Source organism: Euprymna scolopes, chromosome 21, assembly GCF_053919585.1.
Source record: "Euprymna scolopes isolate OS-2025 chromosome 21, ASM5391958v1, whole genome shotgun sequence".
Classification (NCBI taxonomy): domain Eukaryota; kingdom Metazoa; phylum Mollusca; class Cephalopoda; order Sepiida; family Sepiolidae; genus Euprymna; species Euprymna scolopes.
Window position 1 is genome coordinate 57,948,316 of NC_136502.1, and position 19,419 is coordinate 57,967,734.

General features: G+C 31.1%; 1 protein-coding gene across 6 annotated transcripts in view; it reads right to left on the reverse strand.

Annotated features, from left to right (window-relative positions):
• The window catches only part of LOC145242393 (uncharacterized), a 717,261-nt gene that overhangs the window by 60,159 nt on the left and 637,683 nt on the right, over positions 1-19,419 (reverse strand). For 5 of the 6 annotated variants that reach the window (XM_080105416.1, XM_080105417.1, XM_080105415.1 and 2 more), the window contains one exon: positions 7,437-8,243. The exons of the other annotated variant lie outside the window; for it this stretch is intronic. In XM_080105416.1, the coding sequence (XP_079961542.1) occupies positions 7,437-8,243 (807 nt within the window). The remainder of the gene's footprint in view (positions 1-7,436; positions 8,244-19,419) is intronic. 6 annotated transcript variants of the gene reach the window in all.

Below are 19,419 nucleotides of genomic sequence, written 5' to 3' on the forward strand. Positions count from 1 at the left end.
AAGCATTTAACGGCTCCCGTAAAAAGCATGCACATTTTTACGCTAGACACGAAGTGATGATAATAAAAGCGGTAAATGTCGGTGATTTACACACCAATTTGAACATAAAATAATACAACGATAATATTTGCAACATTAAAAAATAAACCCAATAAAATCATCTATTAAATATATTTTTTCGATATATAAGTAAATGAAATAGATAAACAAGTGGTTACAAAGAAACAAGTCTGAAAAAAAAAATTGATCTATTATATTTATTTTCAATATTTAAGTAAACAAAAGTAAATAGGTAATCTCCAAAAATACCGTTAGGGCTTACAACATGGCCGCCAGAAGAGTCAACAAAAAACTGCGAATAAAATATATAAAACTCGTAATTTCTGTTTTTAAAGTGGGTTGTGAATTTTCTTTATGAAATATACTTCCAAAATAAACTATTACAGTCGTTTAAAACATAATAGAAGTATTATTTTTTATTTTTTAAAAACAATGTTTACAAAATGTCCACGAACGTGCGTAGACATTTTGTAAACATTGTTTTTAAAAAATAAAACGTAATACTTCTATTATGTTTTAAACGACTGTAATAGTTTATTTTGGAAGTATATTTCATAAAGAAAATTGACAACCCACTTTAAAAACAGAAATTACGATTTTTATATATTTTATTCGCAGTTTTTTGTTGACTCTTCTGGCGGCCATGTTGTAAGCCCTAACGGTATTTTTGGAGATTACCAGTAAATATTACATGAAAAGAAACATGTCGGAACTTTTACGAATGGTGACAATTTTCATTCAATCACCGCCTTGTCCGACTTTTAGGTCTTCATGACAGAAGAGTATAGTAATTGTCTGTATTTTGAGAGTCCTAGTCAAATATGGCCGAGTGGTCCTAGACGTTGTATCAAAGTTTACAGTTACACAAAGGTGCTGAGTTCAATCCTGAACGAAGGCAATGAAAAGTAACATTCAAAACAGAGCTGGAGCTGGAGTCCGAACACGGTACCCCCATAATAATAATAAAGGGTTGGGTTCGAGACTCGTAACAAACGGTTCCCAGTTCGATACAAAAAAAAACACCTGATGAAGGCCGGAGGGCAAAACGGCCGAAACGTTGTGACTATAACAACCAAGATGAGGAAGTCAGTTCGACAATCTCAATCAATCAGAGTAGAACGAGTTAAACCCAAAAATATTAAGCACTACAGTAAATTATATGTATACGATTCGTATAATAATTTTAAACAGAAACATAAATTCTGAGTTACTTCCCTTTGAAAATCAGTAGTCTAAGGGAGGTAATTACTCTCTACTGATCGTCTCATTTTTCTGAAGACTACCCCAATCAAATAATGGTTTATACATATGATCTCAATATCATATAGCCTTGTGTGTTTTTTCTTTTCTTTCACTAGTTCGATTTTATATTGCCTTTCTTCATTTCTTCTGCAGATGGATTTTTTCCTGAAACTTACAAAAATGTAATCCATAAAAACAATTTCAAAAAAGCAAACTTTTAAAACAGTAGAAAATGAGTGTATTTGAAGTTTTGATCATCTGCATCTGTTATTGTTGAGTTTGTTATGCAAGTATAGAGGGTGTTACCCTCTAGGTTTTGCAATGTTAATATTTACAAACAAATAAAATAAATAATGTACCCATGTTATGTACCGCGTTGCCGAGAATATATATCTCAAATTTTATAATGATCCATTCACTAGTTTAGGAGATTACTCTGTGTGTGTGTGTGTGTGTGTGTGTGTATATATATATATATATATATATATATATATATATATATATATATATATATATATATATATATATATCAGAATAAAATTAACAATCAACTGGTATGGAAACCCGTGATTATAAGTCTTACTAAATATTATTGGCAGTAGTATTCTATAAATACTATCCCATCTAAATAAAAATTGCTCGATATACAAGCTAGAGCAAATAAATCAAATTTTATTCATTCAATAAATTTTAAAAATTATGACGTGAAATGTTTGAATTTCAAATCAAAATATTTTTATTATTCTATTCCTTAATGTATTTCCTTCCCTTCCCCTTTATTTTATTTTATCTTCTCTTATATTCGCTAATTTATTATGGGTAAGAATTTTCTTTTCTTTCATTTACTTTTATTTTATTTATTTATTTATCCTTTTCATTTTATTTTTCATTTTTCTTTTTTCATATCAGTTCAGTTTCTCTTAATTTGCGTAGCTCGTCTACTGAAAGCGGTTTTATTTTATTTTATTAACAATGTAAGGTTATTTTGAAGTGGAATTTGAATCTATGTTCTATGATTATAAAAATATTAAATATATTAAATTATAGGTTTCTTAATAAACAGATCCACCGGACCTATAAAACAAATTCATTATATAAACAAAGAAAATTGCCCCAGGAAAATGCCTACTTCGGACTATTACCTTGTGATGTGGATTACTCAAAATACAGTTTGGATCTCTTTCCCACACTGCTATCAAAGACATTCACTTCGGATTTTACCATGCAATTTGGATATGAATTTTTATATCCTTTTCATTAGCTTCCCTTACTCTATGATATTTAAATACTTTAAATAACTTTTAATTGTGATTTTCTATGTCTCACTGACTTTAGCAAATAAGGTGTAAACCATTATAATTATTTGCTAATATTTTCTCCTCTGAAGAGATGGAAGACATCGAAATCCTATAGGAGTTATAATATTTCAAATGTATTCTTTGTCTTACATAGAATAATAAAAATCTTGATTTGAAATTTAACCATTTCACGTCATAAATTTTTAAATTTATTGAATAACTAAAATTTTTATATATATATATATATATATATATATATATATATATATATATATATATATATATATATATATATGTTTCTAGAGTCGTTAATTTCATAAAGCTACAGTTTACAAAATAGTGCTCAATAACCAGTACAGTTGTACTTTATATTTTTTTTATTTATACAAACATTTTTTGGTTAAATATGTGCATACATATTTCAGCTACAAGTATATGGTTTAGTTTCCTCACACTATCTGTCAGTGGTCTGAAAAAGCTAGATTCTGAAAAGGATCATAGTTGAAATATGTATGCACATACATAGCCAAAAATTTTTGTATAAAAAAATCCATATATATATATATATATATATATATATATATATATATAAATATAAGAGAAAGAAAAATAAAACGGTAAGTTGAATTTTACAATCAAAATTTATTCGTAAATTGTTTTTTGGAGTATTCAGTCGAACAATAAATTTTGATTGTAAAGTTCAACTTACTGTTTTAATTTTCTTTCTCTTATAATAAGCTCTATTCTCTATTGCGTATTGAGCTTTTTTTAATTCAGTTGGGATTAAATTTTCTATATAAAAATACTGGTATTTATATTAGTTTGAAGTTTACCATTGTGTATATCAGGTAAACACTACATCCCTTTGTTTTCATTCATGTGTGTGTGTGTGTGTGTGTGTGTGTGTGTGTGTGTGTGTGTGTGTGTGTGTGTGTGTGTTAGGTTACATTCCAGTAACCAAGATTATATTTATTTTATTGATCATCTTTTGAAAACAAAAACTTTGGTAAATATTTACATACCATTTGTCCATAGAAGGGCAGGATCTTTTACTTATAGACTCCAATGATTTTTGTTTGTTACCTTGCTGTGTATTTTTTATGAAGAAGAACACTTTGGTTTCTAAGGAATCCATAGATGAAAAATCCTAGATTGGCATACTAATGTCAGATGTTCTTATGTGAATGAAATGGTTTGTATAAATGTGCCAAAGTCTTTGTTTTGAGATGATCAGTAAATGGTCAGAAGAATGTAGCCTAATATTGTCTCTTGATTGTTAACAATCACCAAGCTTAAAAAATTGGTCAATTAAAAATAGAGAAAGTATTTGTAAAAACATTTTTCCACACATACACACACACGTATATTGAAAGAGAAATTAAACCAAAATAAGATAAATTAATAGAAAACGAAACCGATGTTAAAAAATGATGCATTGCAAAACGGCACCATCACACACACAAAAAATACTCATAGCAGAAAAGGAAAAAAATACATTATTTTTAAATCAGTCTCTTGATACACTAAATGTTAGGTTAAAAAAAACCCAAAAAAACTCCTTTCCATATAACAATTAATTGAGATTAAGATTTTATGGTGATTGTGCAGTATAGAAAGAGGTGAAAAAACCCCCCCAGCAAATAGACAAATAACTGTTACCAAACACAAGAATATTTACTTTTCTATGAGTAATTTATTTTAAGTATAATTTTCACAAGTTCTACTTATTGTAAGATGTATACATTTGTTAGTATCACTTTTACTTAGTCAAGTCAGCAGGTTTTGCAAAAAAACAACTGCAAACAACTATAATATCTTATATATATTCAGGTTTTGAAAATTTTTTCAATTGTCAAAAATATATATTTTATATAAATTTCTATAAGTTTGCATAAAGATTTATATAGTAGCTTCAAGTATGTACATTTAACATGATATAATCCTAGTTCATTAAAAATAAAACAATTGTAAATAAGCACATTTCACAAAAAAGCTTCATCATAACACACCACAATCAATGAAATAGCAAGAGGTCTCCAGTATTCATTTAATTAATGCATAATTGAAATATGTATATTTGTATAAAAAAATGTTAAAAATCATCATTCCAATCATTTTTTTCTAGTCTAAATTTCAATTTGGTAAATTTTGTATAACATAAATATGTATATTTTCGAAATGAACAAAAATAATTGTTTAAAAATCTAATGTATTTTGAATAAACTAAGTTTATATCATGTTATATAAGGCAAATTAGTTATTAGTTAAAAAAAAGAATGCACACAATGAACATAATGAAGTGAAATTTGTGGTGATAAATGTTATTTGGTACAATTGATGAGGTTTTAGGGTAGTTTCACTTGTCCCCCCATAGACGAGAATAGATAACGGATTGGTTCGGTTTAATCATGTGAAGTAAATAGAAAGGGTTTAAAGAAAGTTTCAGTTAAACATTGTTGGAAGAAACAAGTTGTGGATTGATAAAGCCGCTAATATCTTCTATGAAGATTGAAAAAAAAAAAAAAATAGAAACCCATATTTAAGGAAAACTGATTCATAATTATGGATTTGTTTACTTCACACGAATGTCTTTTTTTTTATATGCTTCAAGTTATTAATGTCTTCAAACATTTATTTCAGGTGTTTGTTTTTTATTATATAAATTTATGTATACTTAGGACTGATTCTGTTTAACCTATATATAAGTGTTGGGACAATTAATCAGAATCAGGAATCACAAAAATTAAAACTTTTGGACTAATCGGAATCAGTATCAGAAAAATTTGTGTTAATTTTCCAATACCAAAAAACAATTCTTTTAATTGGCTTTTTTATTTGATTTTGTTTGAAGCAAAATCTTCTACTGCTGATAATAACGATAAAATAATGAATATCTATTGACTTTAAACTACCAGTAAAACTGAAACTGATAGATCCCCACAAATGGAGACATTAGAGAAAGTATCTGCACATTTAACATGTATTTTTACAGTAATCATGAAAATATAATAACTTTATAGTTCAATATTTATAAAGAATCTGTAACTGTATCGGAATCAAGAATTTAGTATAGAAATAGGAATATTGGAATCGTCCCATCACTAATATGTTGCATAGAGTGATTCAATTTATGGAATTCAATTTAACTCATATATATATGTTAAATCGAATTATTCTGTTAATGTAAATTCTACGAAAGAAATTTTGTTGTCATCAACTTAAACAGTTAAAATATATTTGATAAAACTGCAGTTCTGCATCCTTTGCTAATTCACAAAAATAAAAAAAGATTCTACTTTAGGTGATTACACGTAAACAGCTTGAAAAAGTTGCTGGTAAAAAGGAAAAAATTCCTAAAACTTTAGACTTTAAAGTGTGGGATCACTTTTGCATATAAATTTAATGGAAAATGATCACTTACTTTCAGATAAGATAGTGTTTTTAAGGACTGTCCTTGAAAACGTCATCTGATTCAGATGCGGGAGATCATTTTAGGTTATATTTATATACGAAAATCATTTTTAATCTAAAATCTAATATATTGGACTGGGGGAGATATTTCTTTTTTATCGTCGACTTTTTCAGGCAGTTTACATATCATAACCTAAAAACAGTAAAATCTCATTTGTATTTTCAGGAGAATTAACACAACCTTCAATAATGACACATATTCTTTGAATAAAATCGATAAAGTCTTTTCTTTCAGTTTTATTTTCAAACCTAAGATTTAGGAAGACATCTTTCTTCTAGTAAAATTAAATAATCAGCCCAACATTCGCAAGCAACATGAATTAAAATGAATATATAGAAGATACTACCACATTTGCTACAAAAAAGTAAGCGTCCTCTACTGGACTAGAAAATGTCTCATATCTGCCAGTATCTTATATCTTTATAAAACCACTATTTGTCCACGCTTGGAGTATTGTTGCCACATCTGGGCTGGTACACCAACCACTAGACTCTCCCCCTTGGATAAGGTGCAAATTTTTTTTTTAAATCTTTAACCTAATAGGTCTCGCACCGTCTTCCAAGCCTGTCACATTCCTGTACTTGTTTTACATATGCCTCCACCGAACTTACTGCATTTGTATTTCCTCAATGTAAATACCCCAACCAACATGACTAGCACCTCTTCACTATAGCTTGAAGTCAGACACAAGTAATTGGTAGTGAATGGCATATGGCTTTCTAATCTTGAGTTTAATATGTTCACTGTGTTTAACTACACTAATGTACTGTGAAACAGTAGAGTGTAGATTTATATATATATATATATATATACACACGCACACACACTAGCTATATTTATTTGGTGTTGAAAGGTTCAGAGAAGAATTCAAAATACAGTCATGTTAACAATTTATGAAAGATTTGTAAAAATGCATTTAATTTTTCCTGTCAGAAACACAGATACGAGACAGATATAATAGTAAAAAAAAAAAAAAAAAAGAAAGAAAATTGATATATAGACTGCAAGTAAATCTGATCCCAGGAAAAGATGTATGCCAAATAAAAACAAACAAATGAAGTTGTTGTTATGATAAACCAACCAAAATTAATTTTTAAAAAGTGGGGGCAGGTTGGAAAGGAAAGGTAAAAATAAGAGTTTATGAGTTGAAAAGAAAATTATATACACACCAATCACAATAAATATATAAATAAAAATAAAAGCAAAAATAATTAAAATTAAAAAAATATATAAATAAAAGTGGCCAATAACAGAAACAAAAAACAAAAGCCAAAAATTCAAAAATCCTCCATCCAAAAAACCACCATGCAATTCTTCACATTAGTCAGTGGTTTTACATTTCTTTTGTTTTAAAGATATCTAACCTCTCTGTAACTTCAGATGTGACAGACGACTGCTGCTCGGACAAAGCTTGACTCTGCTGCTCGGACATGTTTGATTCAAACTGCTGCAAAATTGGCACTTCCTGTCCAGAACTGACAACCTGGTTCTCTTGCAACAATGCCAGGCTGCCATTGGTACCATTTTGCGGTTCGTTCTTCCCAATCTTCTGATAAATGTAGCCCTGCTCGGCTGACCGCGATTCATAATCAGGGGGTAAAGGAAAAGGAGGGCTTGTCTGGGTCTGGTCCATTACCATCAGCTGTAGGGGAGGCTGGGACACTTGCTGATGTTGTGACACCTGCTGATGCTGTTGTTGGGACGACGAGTAAGATGACGACGAATAAGATGAGGAAGATGCTGCATACTGTTCAGTATGTTCCATTTTAGATTGCTGGCTTTGCTGGAAGGACTCAGATTTAGACTGATTGGACTCAGTTTTTGAGTAACTTTGGGATGACACAGACTGTTGATGATCTGTTACGTTAGGCATGGCCATCATGGGGGGCATTGGCTGCAAAGGTGCAAATGCAGACATGTGTCCATCATGCATTGAAAATCCATTGCCCCTGCCTATGGTGTTGTCTCTGTCTAATGTGGATGTTGTTGAGGAGCTCGTTTTGTATTCAGAAGTTTGATAGCTGTAGTTGCCATCACTCAAGGTGGTAGAAGCACCTTGCTTAAGAAGCTGCTCGTCCAGGTTGAGGAAAACAGGGAAAGGGGGCACAGGAGGGGACGAGCCCCCCAGAGAGCGTGTTGTGACTGTTTGAGATAGAGGTGGAGGAGGTGGCCTGATATAGAAACAAAAAATAAGGTAAAAAGAAAAAATAAGTAAAAAACAAAATAAACAAAATACTCGGGTCTAAATAAAATAAAAATATACATAAAAAATTTCAAGATTAATATTCTTTTGATCAGTAACGGCATAAACAGATTTGGTATTTTTAACTCTGACATCCGATCAAATGTCAGAGTTGGTAACTTTTACAAGAGTCTGACTTTTTTTTTTTTTTTAGCTAAAACCTAATCTAGAGTTGAAACTCAAGAATTTTTTAAAAGTTTGTTTTAAATTGACCTAGAAGTCAGATTTCTTTCAGTTGAGATCCCAACCTCTTAGGTGGGGAAGTTGGAGTCAAAAATCAGTAATTTTTTCTCAATCATTTTTTTTTCAAGTGTCAGAGTCAGATCCCCCCCCCCCCCCGATCTTAAAAGTAGAGTACTGATAATAAGATGCAGCAATTTTTGTTGGAAGATATTTTTTAATTGACTCCTCACCTAGAAAAGGAAATTAGTTGCAAAAGGTACAAGAAATCTATAGCACAATACTTTTTGTTAAACTGAGTTAAATTAATAAGATGTATAAAGATGTAAGCTAAGCTATAGAGTTATAGCAAAAATACTTGACTTCTGAAATTTGAAAAAGTCTGGCTTTCACAGCAATGAATTTGTTTTGACTATTAAACTCCAACTCAAGAGCCATGCTAATAAGTATACACACATTAGCCAAATATCTGTATTTTACTTTTTATTCAGTTTTCTTATTTTGAATCGATGTAATTGACTTTGTACACTTATGTTTGTATTTATGTTTCTGAAAACAAAAAAAATATGGTTGGACTGAGGTAAATATTTTCAAAGGAAAATAAGAAAGTAGCTCACAAATACTTCAATAATGATAAGAGAGAAAGAGACAAAAAGATAAAGAGAGAGAGAGAGAGAGAGAGAGAGAGAGAGAGAGAGAGAGAGAGAGAGAGAGAGAGAGAGAGACAAATATGAGAAAGAAAGAAAGAACATGTGAAATAAAATGAGAAAAGAGAAATAGTGAAAAGGATAATGAGACCGAGGAAAAGAGTGTAAAAAATAAAAGAAATGAAAGAAAAAAATCAATGCATAACATTTTGAAACTGAAGGCAAAAGTTTTACATGTACAGAAATTAAATTAAATTTAAATTCTTGATAACAATTCTTGCAAGAAAAATGTAAATATGATTTTCATTTTATCTTATGTAGACGAAAATATTATTTTGCATTTCAGAGAAAACAAACACATTTTTGCTTCAGAATTTCTCAGATGAAGATTGATAATTTGGATTATTCGGACTACTGTTCTCATCTTGAGTGTTATATTCACGTTTCAATCTATGTAACCTCTGATCTTATTAGGAATGAGTTTGTTACTACAACCATTTTATACAGCTCTGTGATCCCTTTATATAAGGCAAAGCCAAATTTAGGGCCTTGACTAAAATCCTTCAGCATTCTTGATTACTTAGGTTAGAGTTGAAGGGCATATTTTTGTTCTTGTTTTTGTCAAGTATATTCCAGAAACTTTGGAAGTAAAACATTAAGAGACAACAGAAAATTACTATTGTGATATAATTACATCATAGTTGAGTTGCTGGCTTATAAGTTATCAGGTGATCTCCTTTAGATCATATCCAAGTTAGTCCTCCCTATAATTATACTAGCCAATGAAAGAATACACTTGTGATTGTGTACTACCTTTCATTCTTTGCAGCCACTTTACGTTTTTCTTTGACTAGCCATTTATGTAAGAATACATGCACACATTTATAGAGATGAAAAAATGTGAAAGTGATCTTATTTTGATTCAACTTCACACAATAGATCACCATTTTTTTAAATATAATGCTTATGTATATACATAAGCATTATATTAAAAATCTAAGTCACAAAGTTAACTAATTTGCCTACTGTTTTGAAAACAAACAATTTATTAATTATTATTTATTATTGCTTTTAATGCAATGGTTGTTTGGTTTTAACTTAAATAGTTTTGTTTTGCAATATTGTTTTATTTCCTGGGAAAATATTTAACATTTATATTCAAAACGTTTTTTTTTTTTTGTTTTTTTTTGAGAAAATGGTTTTATTTTTGACAAGTTGTGATCTATTTGTAAATTGCAAGTAATAAAGCAAATTGATTTTGTCTTTGTTTTTGTTTTTTCACAATCACATTTAAAAACTAAATTTGTATCAAAATTACTCAAAAGTTGATCTCTATAAATTTGTGTTCAAATGTCCCTTGATTTTTAACAAGCGATCTATTTCTAAATTGCAAATAAAAAGGCAAATTTTTATTTATATGAATAAACGAGAAAAATATGCCTCATATTTAAAATAAAATTATGAATGAAATATTTATTTTAAATTAATGTAGAAAATTATTTCATAATGATTGTCCTTTTTCCTCTTTCATTCCGACCCTCATTCATGAACCCTCACAAACTGGAAGCCATGCGTTAAATAGTTGCTGGGTACGTTGCTAGTATATATCTGATTTTGGTTTCCAGAGTGTGTGTGTGTGTGTGTATGGAGGGGGGGCGTTCACATATACACAGAATATTGTGGTTATCAGGTCAATAAGTATATACTCAAATGTCACTTAAACCTAGTAGCCAGAAACTGACATAGCATGACATCACATGGCTCAAAGAGTGAGAGAATTAGGCAGTCGGTTGAAAGTTTTTGATGCAAACACAAGATGTCTTAAGATGATAAACTAAAAAGCCAAGGTCTGCATATATTCGTAGCTCAGAATGACCCCTCTCTGCCACTGGCAGAAGAGAAGGCAATATCAACATCTCAATAAAGGGTTCTTCAAATTCAATAATTTTGTGTGTGTGTGTGTGTGTGTGTGTGTGTGTGTGTGTGTGTGTGTGTGTGTGTGCTGTTTTGAAACATTAATTTCAAGTGTCTCGATCATGGGAGGAGCAAACAGTCATGAGGTAGAATTTGTGTTGAGTTGTGATTAACCCATTGATTTTATTTGACTACGACTTGTGAGACATTAGACCTCCCTTGAGAAGAGAGGTAATTTAACACGTGCACCTCAAAGGGTTACCTAAACATGTGGTCATTAAAATCAATAAAGTTGAAATATCCATTATTCATTGGTTTATGTTAGCTTCCCTTTGAATGTTAAAATTGACTGAAGTTTTCTCCTCCCTTTCTCTCTCTTAAAACTTTAAATATATCCATTATTCATCAGCTTAAGCAAATCCTTAGCAGGAGTTATCTTCTCTTCAAAAGTTAAAATTTACTTATTACCTTAAATAAAACCGAACTACTTGTTCATTTTTATTTAAAAATTAATTCTTGTCTACACAATAACCAGCCAATTTGGCATAATATTAAGAGTGTTCACTACTGAACCGAGAATGAGATTCAATCCTTAGTCAAATCATACCAAAAACTAAAATACTAGTATTTGATGCCTCTTTACTAAATACTCAGTATTATAAGGTGAGGATCAAGGATAAGTGGAGTACTTCTGGGAAAGGAATGGCGCCTCCTTTATAATTCACTAGTAGCTAATGAAAAAGAAGCTTTTGGGTCGCCCTCGACTATGGTTGACTACATTCAGTTACAAAATAACAAGAATCTACATAGCATAAAATTAGAAATGGTTTAAATTCTTTAATGAGAATTGTTATAAAGAACTGAAAATCATGAAAATAAAAACAATTATCAAAGAAACAGTAAACACAGAAAATATCACAAGAAATCCAGAAAATCAAAACAAAAAAATAAATAAATAAAAGAGGCAAAGTTTTAATGGAATTTTTTTTTAACACTTTTGACATTTACACAATCTGCTGATGTTTGCATGCAATCAGTCTATCAGATATGAATAAAGGCATAAAATGCAACAGGTTAAATGGACATAAACTGCTCATTCTCTAGATGGTGTCATATTTTGTGTGTCACATGATCCACTAGGTTAATTTTGCATGCCCAATTTTACATTTGTTTTATTATATAATACATATATATATATATATATATATATATAGTGCAAAATTTTGTTGAAAATTCAAAGACTCACGTTTTCTTTTTATAACCTTCGTTTATTTCCTGGATTTTTCAATTACAGCTGTTTCATTAATGAGTTGGCAATTTTACGATTTATGTTTCCATAAAAATATCCTGTCCCCACCAACTTCTTCAGATGTTTATCCATTAGAGTTTTACAACAAATGGTATATTTTTAACATGCTGGACATGAAATTCCGTTTTAACCCGTACTTTCGTATTTTTATTTTTTATTTATTAACTAGCGGGGGTACCCGGCGTTGCCCGAGTGTTTGTTTCCGGGACGGGGGGGGGGGAAGTTTTAAAAAATGTTATGGTAGGTAAGTAGGAAGGATCAAACCCGGAGTCATGAGTAAAAGTAGGAAAATAAAGTGTGAAAAAAAAAACAAAAAAAAAAACATCTGCAACGTTAACAGTTCGGCCACCAAGAAAAGTCCATTCCAGTTGTTTAGGAAAAAAAAAAACAAAAAAAAAACGACTATGGTAGGTCGGAGCGAACGTGAAAATATAATGTGAATTGTCCAGCACGCTAACCACTACGCCACAGAGCACTGCAGCTTAGTTTAGTGATTTTAAATAATGTCACATGAAAGAACTACGAAGCCGAACCGGTGTTCTCTTCTCAACTGTTCCTTGTGAACGATCCCCAAACGGTGTTAAGTGGTGGCAGGGGAAGGAGGAATTTATTAGAGAGAAAATATTTTACCACTTCCATTGATCTTAACCGATTTTGGCCGTGACTTCTCAGCAGAAAAAGTATAGAAATCTAAGATTATCGAGGAATTTGAGAAATAATAAGCCTATAACACACCTCAGATATTGTTCTGCCGTTTGTGCATATTATATTTGCATGAAATATCTTGATTTTTAATCCTATTAATGTCAAAATCAGACGGGAAAAAATGAGTTCATTTTATTTATATAGAGATTATTTATTTTTGTTTTAATTTTCCCTGATTTTCCTATTTGTTTTTTTCCAATTATCATATAATTTTATATAATTTTATTCCTATATTTTTGCGTGTTTATTTTAATATTGTTTTTTTGCTTAGTGTTTGAATTTGTATTATATTACCCGATGCAGAGGAGGTCACTCAGGGAAAATTAAAACAAAAATAAATAATTAATAAATAAAAAATAAAAATACGAAAGTACGGGTTAAAACGGAAAACTATCTTTACATAACACCAAAAGATGGAGGAAGTGAGGAAGCATGGCTGTGGAAATCTTTTTACCTGAATATGATGTTCAGCATGTTAAAAATATACCATTTGTTGTAAAACTCTAATGGATAAACATCTGAAGAAATTGGTGGGGACAGGATATTTTCATGGAAACATAAATCATAAAATTGCCAACTCATTAATGAAACAGCTGTAATGGAAAAATCCAGGAAATAAACGAAGGTTATAAAAAAGAAAACGTGAGTCTTTGAATTTTCAACAAAATTTTACACTATATATGCTCTGCACCTATTAAATAGACACATTGAGCTTAACTCCAAATTAACGGTGAATGGTTTTAAAATAACAATCTAGACCCCTTAAACGAAAACAGTCTACATTGAAAGTAACGACATTTCAAAAACAAACTTAAAAAAATAAATATATATATATTTGAGGAGGATTTTGTAGTTTGCTTGAAGTATTGTGTGAAGTGTGAAAAGCAGTGTTCGAGGGCAGTGTATAGAAACGGTCTATGTACAAGGGGAAATAGCTACATTTCTTAGCACAGATTGCTCCCCTTTACCGCTTTGGATTTATGCACATATGCATGTAACATGGCACTTCTAAATGAAAACAATTTACACATAACAACGATTAAAACATAAATAAAACAAAATTATAATAACTTTAGACAGCATCTAAGACTCATTGAATTCAAAACCCATATTCTCAAAACTGAGCTAACAAATATGGGCGCTGGTTTAACTGCGGGACTGACGCTAGCATCTACCATTCAAGTTCCGGTGCTGACACAACAAATGTAGCCGCATTTGAGATCTGTTTACGCTTCCTATCCCCCCTTTGAAGACGAGATATATTCTCAAATGTTTTGGGGAATTCACTCTCCTACCATCTTGTGCAACAAACTATGTTTGGAACTAAATGTGTAATTAAAAATTATTGAAATTTCTTTAATATTGTCATTGTTATTCATTTTACTACATAGACTGTTTCCATACACTGCTTTACCATAGCCCTCAAACACAGCCTTCTCATATATTTGCTTTTTAGACACACAATACATGTGCAAATGCATGCATATATAAGTGCAGATGGAAGCACAAATGATATTGCTTATTAAATCGTCAAACAGCAAAACATGTTCAACTGAAATAAACAAGAGAGGTAATTCCTGCATCTGACATAACAAAGAAAAGGTAACAGAAAACAGCATAGAAAAATATCAAATAATTATTAAATGTTAAGAAAAATAGAAGTGAAAAGAGATAACTACAGATGGTTAATAAAAAAAAAAAAAAATGGAAAAAATAAATCTAAAACAGATGCACGATTTGTCTCAAAACTTAGAGGCAGGTTCTTTGATATAACAGAGGCACATGTGAAAATTCAGGTTTTCTTTTGGTTGAAAGCATTTCAAAATGGATCAGAATACCAGAAACGACTCTAATCAACAATTTAAAGGTTTTAAAATTACTTCCAAATTTACAATATTATTTACAATAAAATTGTGTTTGTATCTTATATGTTTGTGTCATGTGTTTGCATCAGAACCCTTCAAAATAAACTTTTTAAGCCGTTAAACTACAAATTAAAACATAATTTCTAAACTGAATTAAATTTAAAACTAAAGCATTGTTGTTCATTCATGTTTCGATATGAAACAGAACAATTTTCCATGTGCCTCCTTTAAAAGCTACAAAAAATATGAGCAATGCAAAGCACGACATTCATTGAATTTTTGTTTCCAAATATGTAGAGTTTTACAGTACCTTGTCAGTGTTATTTAGTAAAACTTATTTCTATGAAGGCTTGCTGCATAAATTTACTTTGGATTTACATACATACTCAGATATATACATCAATAACACATTCATATACATACAGGCTAACATGTACATAAATACATGTGTGTGTATATATATATATATATATATATATATATATATATATGCTAGCAAGACTTGTGGAAATTCCACAGGGGACTCCTTCATATGTAATATATTGATGTTGGCATTCTGTATATGTTCAGCATATATACTATAATCAAAAGTGAAACCAAAACATGAATTCTTGGTAAAATTATTCATTACAAGAAATGGAAGTCGATAAAAATTAAACGACAATCACTTGGATGTAAGCGTGACACACAAAATAAATAACACACATGCTATCCTATTAATATATGTGTGTGTGTGTGTGCAAGCACACACATATACAGGATATTTCAGCAAAATCAGACACTTAAAAAAAAGGTATCCAAAATCTGAAAAAGTGCTGAAGACCTGAATGAATAAGATTGCTGCCAGAGATCTCTACGTCTTCTAGCATGATTCTGCTCTTGCACACAAGGTCAAGACAACTTAGGTGTTGCTGCTGAACAATGTTCCTCACCACTGGTCAAACTCAACCATGTTCTTTAACACTGTTGACTCTCTGAAGGCTGCCATTGTGGATGTGTTTGCCACTGTGGACAAAGACATAGTTGTCTTCACCAGCAATAGTTACATTGAAAAATAATGTAGTATATAACTGTTGGTAAATAAACTAGTGAATCTCTGCATATACAACTTTTGTTCTTATTGCTTATTTTTTTTTCTTTGTCAAGTGTCAGATCTTACTGCAACACTCTATGCATGCATGCAGTCTTCCCCTCCAAACATTGTGTGTGTGTGTGTGTGTGTGTGTGTGTGTGTGTGTGTGTGTGTGTGTGTGTGTGTGTGTGTGTGTGTGTGCAAACACATGTATGTATATATAAACACAAATGCAATGAAACGTAGAAATACTTGTGTTGGTATCTCATGGCACAGTAGCAAAAAGAGCAAGTCTATAATATCAACTTTTCTAACAAATGTTCCATTATTACCTTGTTACTGACCAGTCTATTTCAAGAAGATTACAATTTTGCTATGATCAAATGAGCAATTTAATCTCACATGATTGAAAATATGGTTGTTGTAAAGTATATAAAACACGTTTAGATAGAGTAGTTTACCTTGAACTAAGGGAAACTAACTACATGTGAGTCTTTCTCCACAAACAGTGTGTGTAGTAGTAGTATGTAGTTAACAACTCAAATAAAGCAAGTTTATAAATTACCTTCTCCTTGTTTGTTCATTACAAATTGGTCATAAGGATTCAAACAAAGAAGAAATTATGGCTACCTTTGATCGGTTGGAATTGTTTGAGAGTTCAAGTGAACAATAGGACCAATATCTGGAACAATTTTTCATAACAAATGATGTTCAAGAGGGATACGACTCACGTGAAGAAGAGGCAGGCTATTCTTTTATCAGTTTGTGGGAGCAAGACGTACAAACAAATATCAAGTTTATTAGCTTCAGAAAAGCCGAAAGATGAACTTGTCAGATGGATAAAAAACTTCATCTGGCTGAAGCTGTTGGTGATCATTCAGAGAACAAAATTTTGTATAAGAAACCGGCTATTGGCTAAGTCACAGACTATGCAGCAGAGTTAAGAAGCATGTGCGAAGATTGTTATTTTGAAATGTTTTTAGATGAAATGCCATGGGACAAACTCATAGTAGGAGTATTCAATGACAACATTGATTACTTGTAGAGAGAGACATAATCACCTTTAATATAGCGGTCAACATGGAATCTGCTTCCAAACAGTTACAAGACATAAAAAAAAAACAAAAAAAAAACAGAAGTAAACAAAATTTTTGTACTACCACGTGAGCAGACCATAAAATAAAACTGGGTCAGAAGAAGAGTGTTCTTTTTGTGAAACAACACACAAAGCAAGAGTGTGGTTTTTTAGATATGCCACATGTCACTACTGTAAGAGACAAGGACACATAGTGGATAAATGTTTTAAATTAAACATGAAAAAGAAACCTGCTGATATTGTTAAAAAGAAAAAGAATTCAGTGACCAAATAGAAGTGGGAGGAAGTATATATAATAAATAGAATCAGATAACCATTGGGGAAAGTAGACCCCTATTATGTAGATATGAACATTTGTGACAAGAGGATATTGATGGAGATAGATACAGGAGCATCTATAATAATAATGGGACTGAAAACGTGGAAAAAAATAAACAAAAACAAAAATTGCTGGAGCCCACAAAAGCACATCTCAAGTCTTATATGGGAAATTGCATTCATGTGATTGGACAAACGAAAGTTCCAGTGCAGTTGGACAGTTGTCAGTTGGAATTACTGGTAATTGTGGTGGATGGGGATTCACCAACACTCCTTGGCAAAAACTGGTTGCAACACGTGAAGTTGCTATAAAAGGAGATTTTCACAGTGCAGATAATGCAAGAGGCAGACCAAGACAAACTGAAAGAAATATTAGCAAATTATGAGGCTGTATTCGATGGGAAGTTAGATCAAATGAAAGGAACCTATGCTACTTTGTATGTAGACTCAGAGGTATTTCAAACCAAAATCAGTACCCTATATGCGCAAAAAGAAAATAGAAGATGAATTAGGGAGATTGCAAAAAGGAACAATTTCACCAGTTGAATTTTCTGAAATAGTACTCATTTTAAAATCGGATTAGTCTGTGCATATTTATTGTGACTGTATAGTGACAATCAATCCAATCGCTAAATTGGATAATTATCTGATACTGAAAATGGAAGATCTGTATGCAACATTGGGAGAAAGTGAATCCTATACGAAGTTAGATTTAAGCCAAGCTTACCAGCAATTATTGCTGGATGAAAAATCAAAGAAATTAACGACCATCAATACTCATAAACGCCTTTTCATGTACAACAGGTTATGCTATGGGTTGAAATCAGTCCTGGGAATATTTGAAAGAACTATGGAAAACATTTTGCAGGGCATTGGAAATGTAATTGTTAGAACTAATGACATTTTACTTACAGGCAAAACCAGGAAAAAACACTTAGAAACTCTGGAGGAAATTTTGAACAAGCTGGAAAAATGTGAAATTTGACTAAACCGGGGAAAAAGCAAGTGCTTAAAAAACCCATAGAAACACTTTATCAGGGTTATCCAGGAATTGTAAAAATGAACTCGGTCCATTAAATTGTCTGTGGAAGATTCGTATGCCATGTGAGAAGGCATTTTGCTATGCAAAGGCACAGTTAACAGCCGTTGTTTATGCTACCGCGTGCACGTGCGTAGTGTAAACGGAAGCTGTAAAATGGCAGAAAATAGTCCCTGGATCCAGGGGTTAATACTATGCAAACGGTAAATTTGCACCGAGTTTGATTATCAGATTCGTTCTCAGCAACCTCGAATACCCCTAAAAAAACATATTAGAGTGGTCAGTGTTAAGTTGTAGCATAGCACTATGTTTACCAAGAAACCATTAGATATAGTGAAAGAACTAAAAACAAACTAAAGCATTTAAAAGACTGCATCATATCAACAGGCAAGAAATTCTCAACTATGGGTGAAGGGAGTGTAAAGTATGTAAATCATGTTTAGGCAGTGTAGTTTCCCTTGAACTAAGGGAAATAAACTCACATCCAGGTCTTTCTCTACATGCAGTATGAGAATGGCATTATCATTGTAGTGGTAGTATGTAGCTAACAACTGAAATGAAACAAGTTAAGCTTGTGTCTATAGACAGTTTTGTTCAATTAGTTCTCCAGTATATTGATAATATGGCCTCAAGTAGATAGTCTCAAACATAGTAAAGGGTTATTATATAGGGGAGGTAATTAGTAAAGTTTTTAATGTAACACATATTAAAGTAATGTAGTAAAAGGAAGCTCATATGAACTGTTAATATCACATTGATTCTAGATATAGCAACTAGATATATTTTACAAAAATAGATTAAAAAGTATTTCTTTTATTTAAACCAATAAAAAAACATGAATTAAAATACTTTCTGAAAATATTAAAGAAACAAAGTCACACACACAAAATGTAATTAAATAATTCCTTCATAAAATAAAAGTAACCATGGCAAATCTCTACAAAACAAAATGTCACCTCT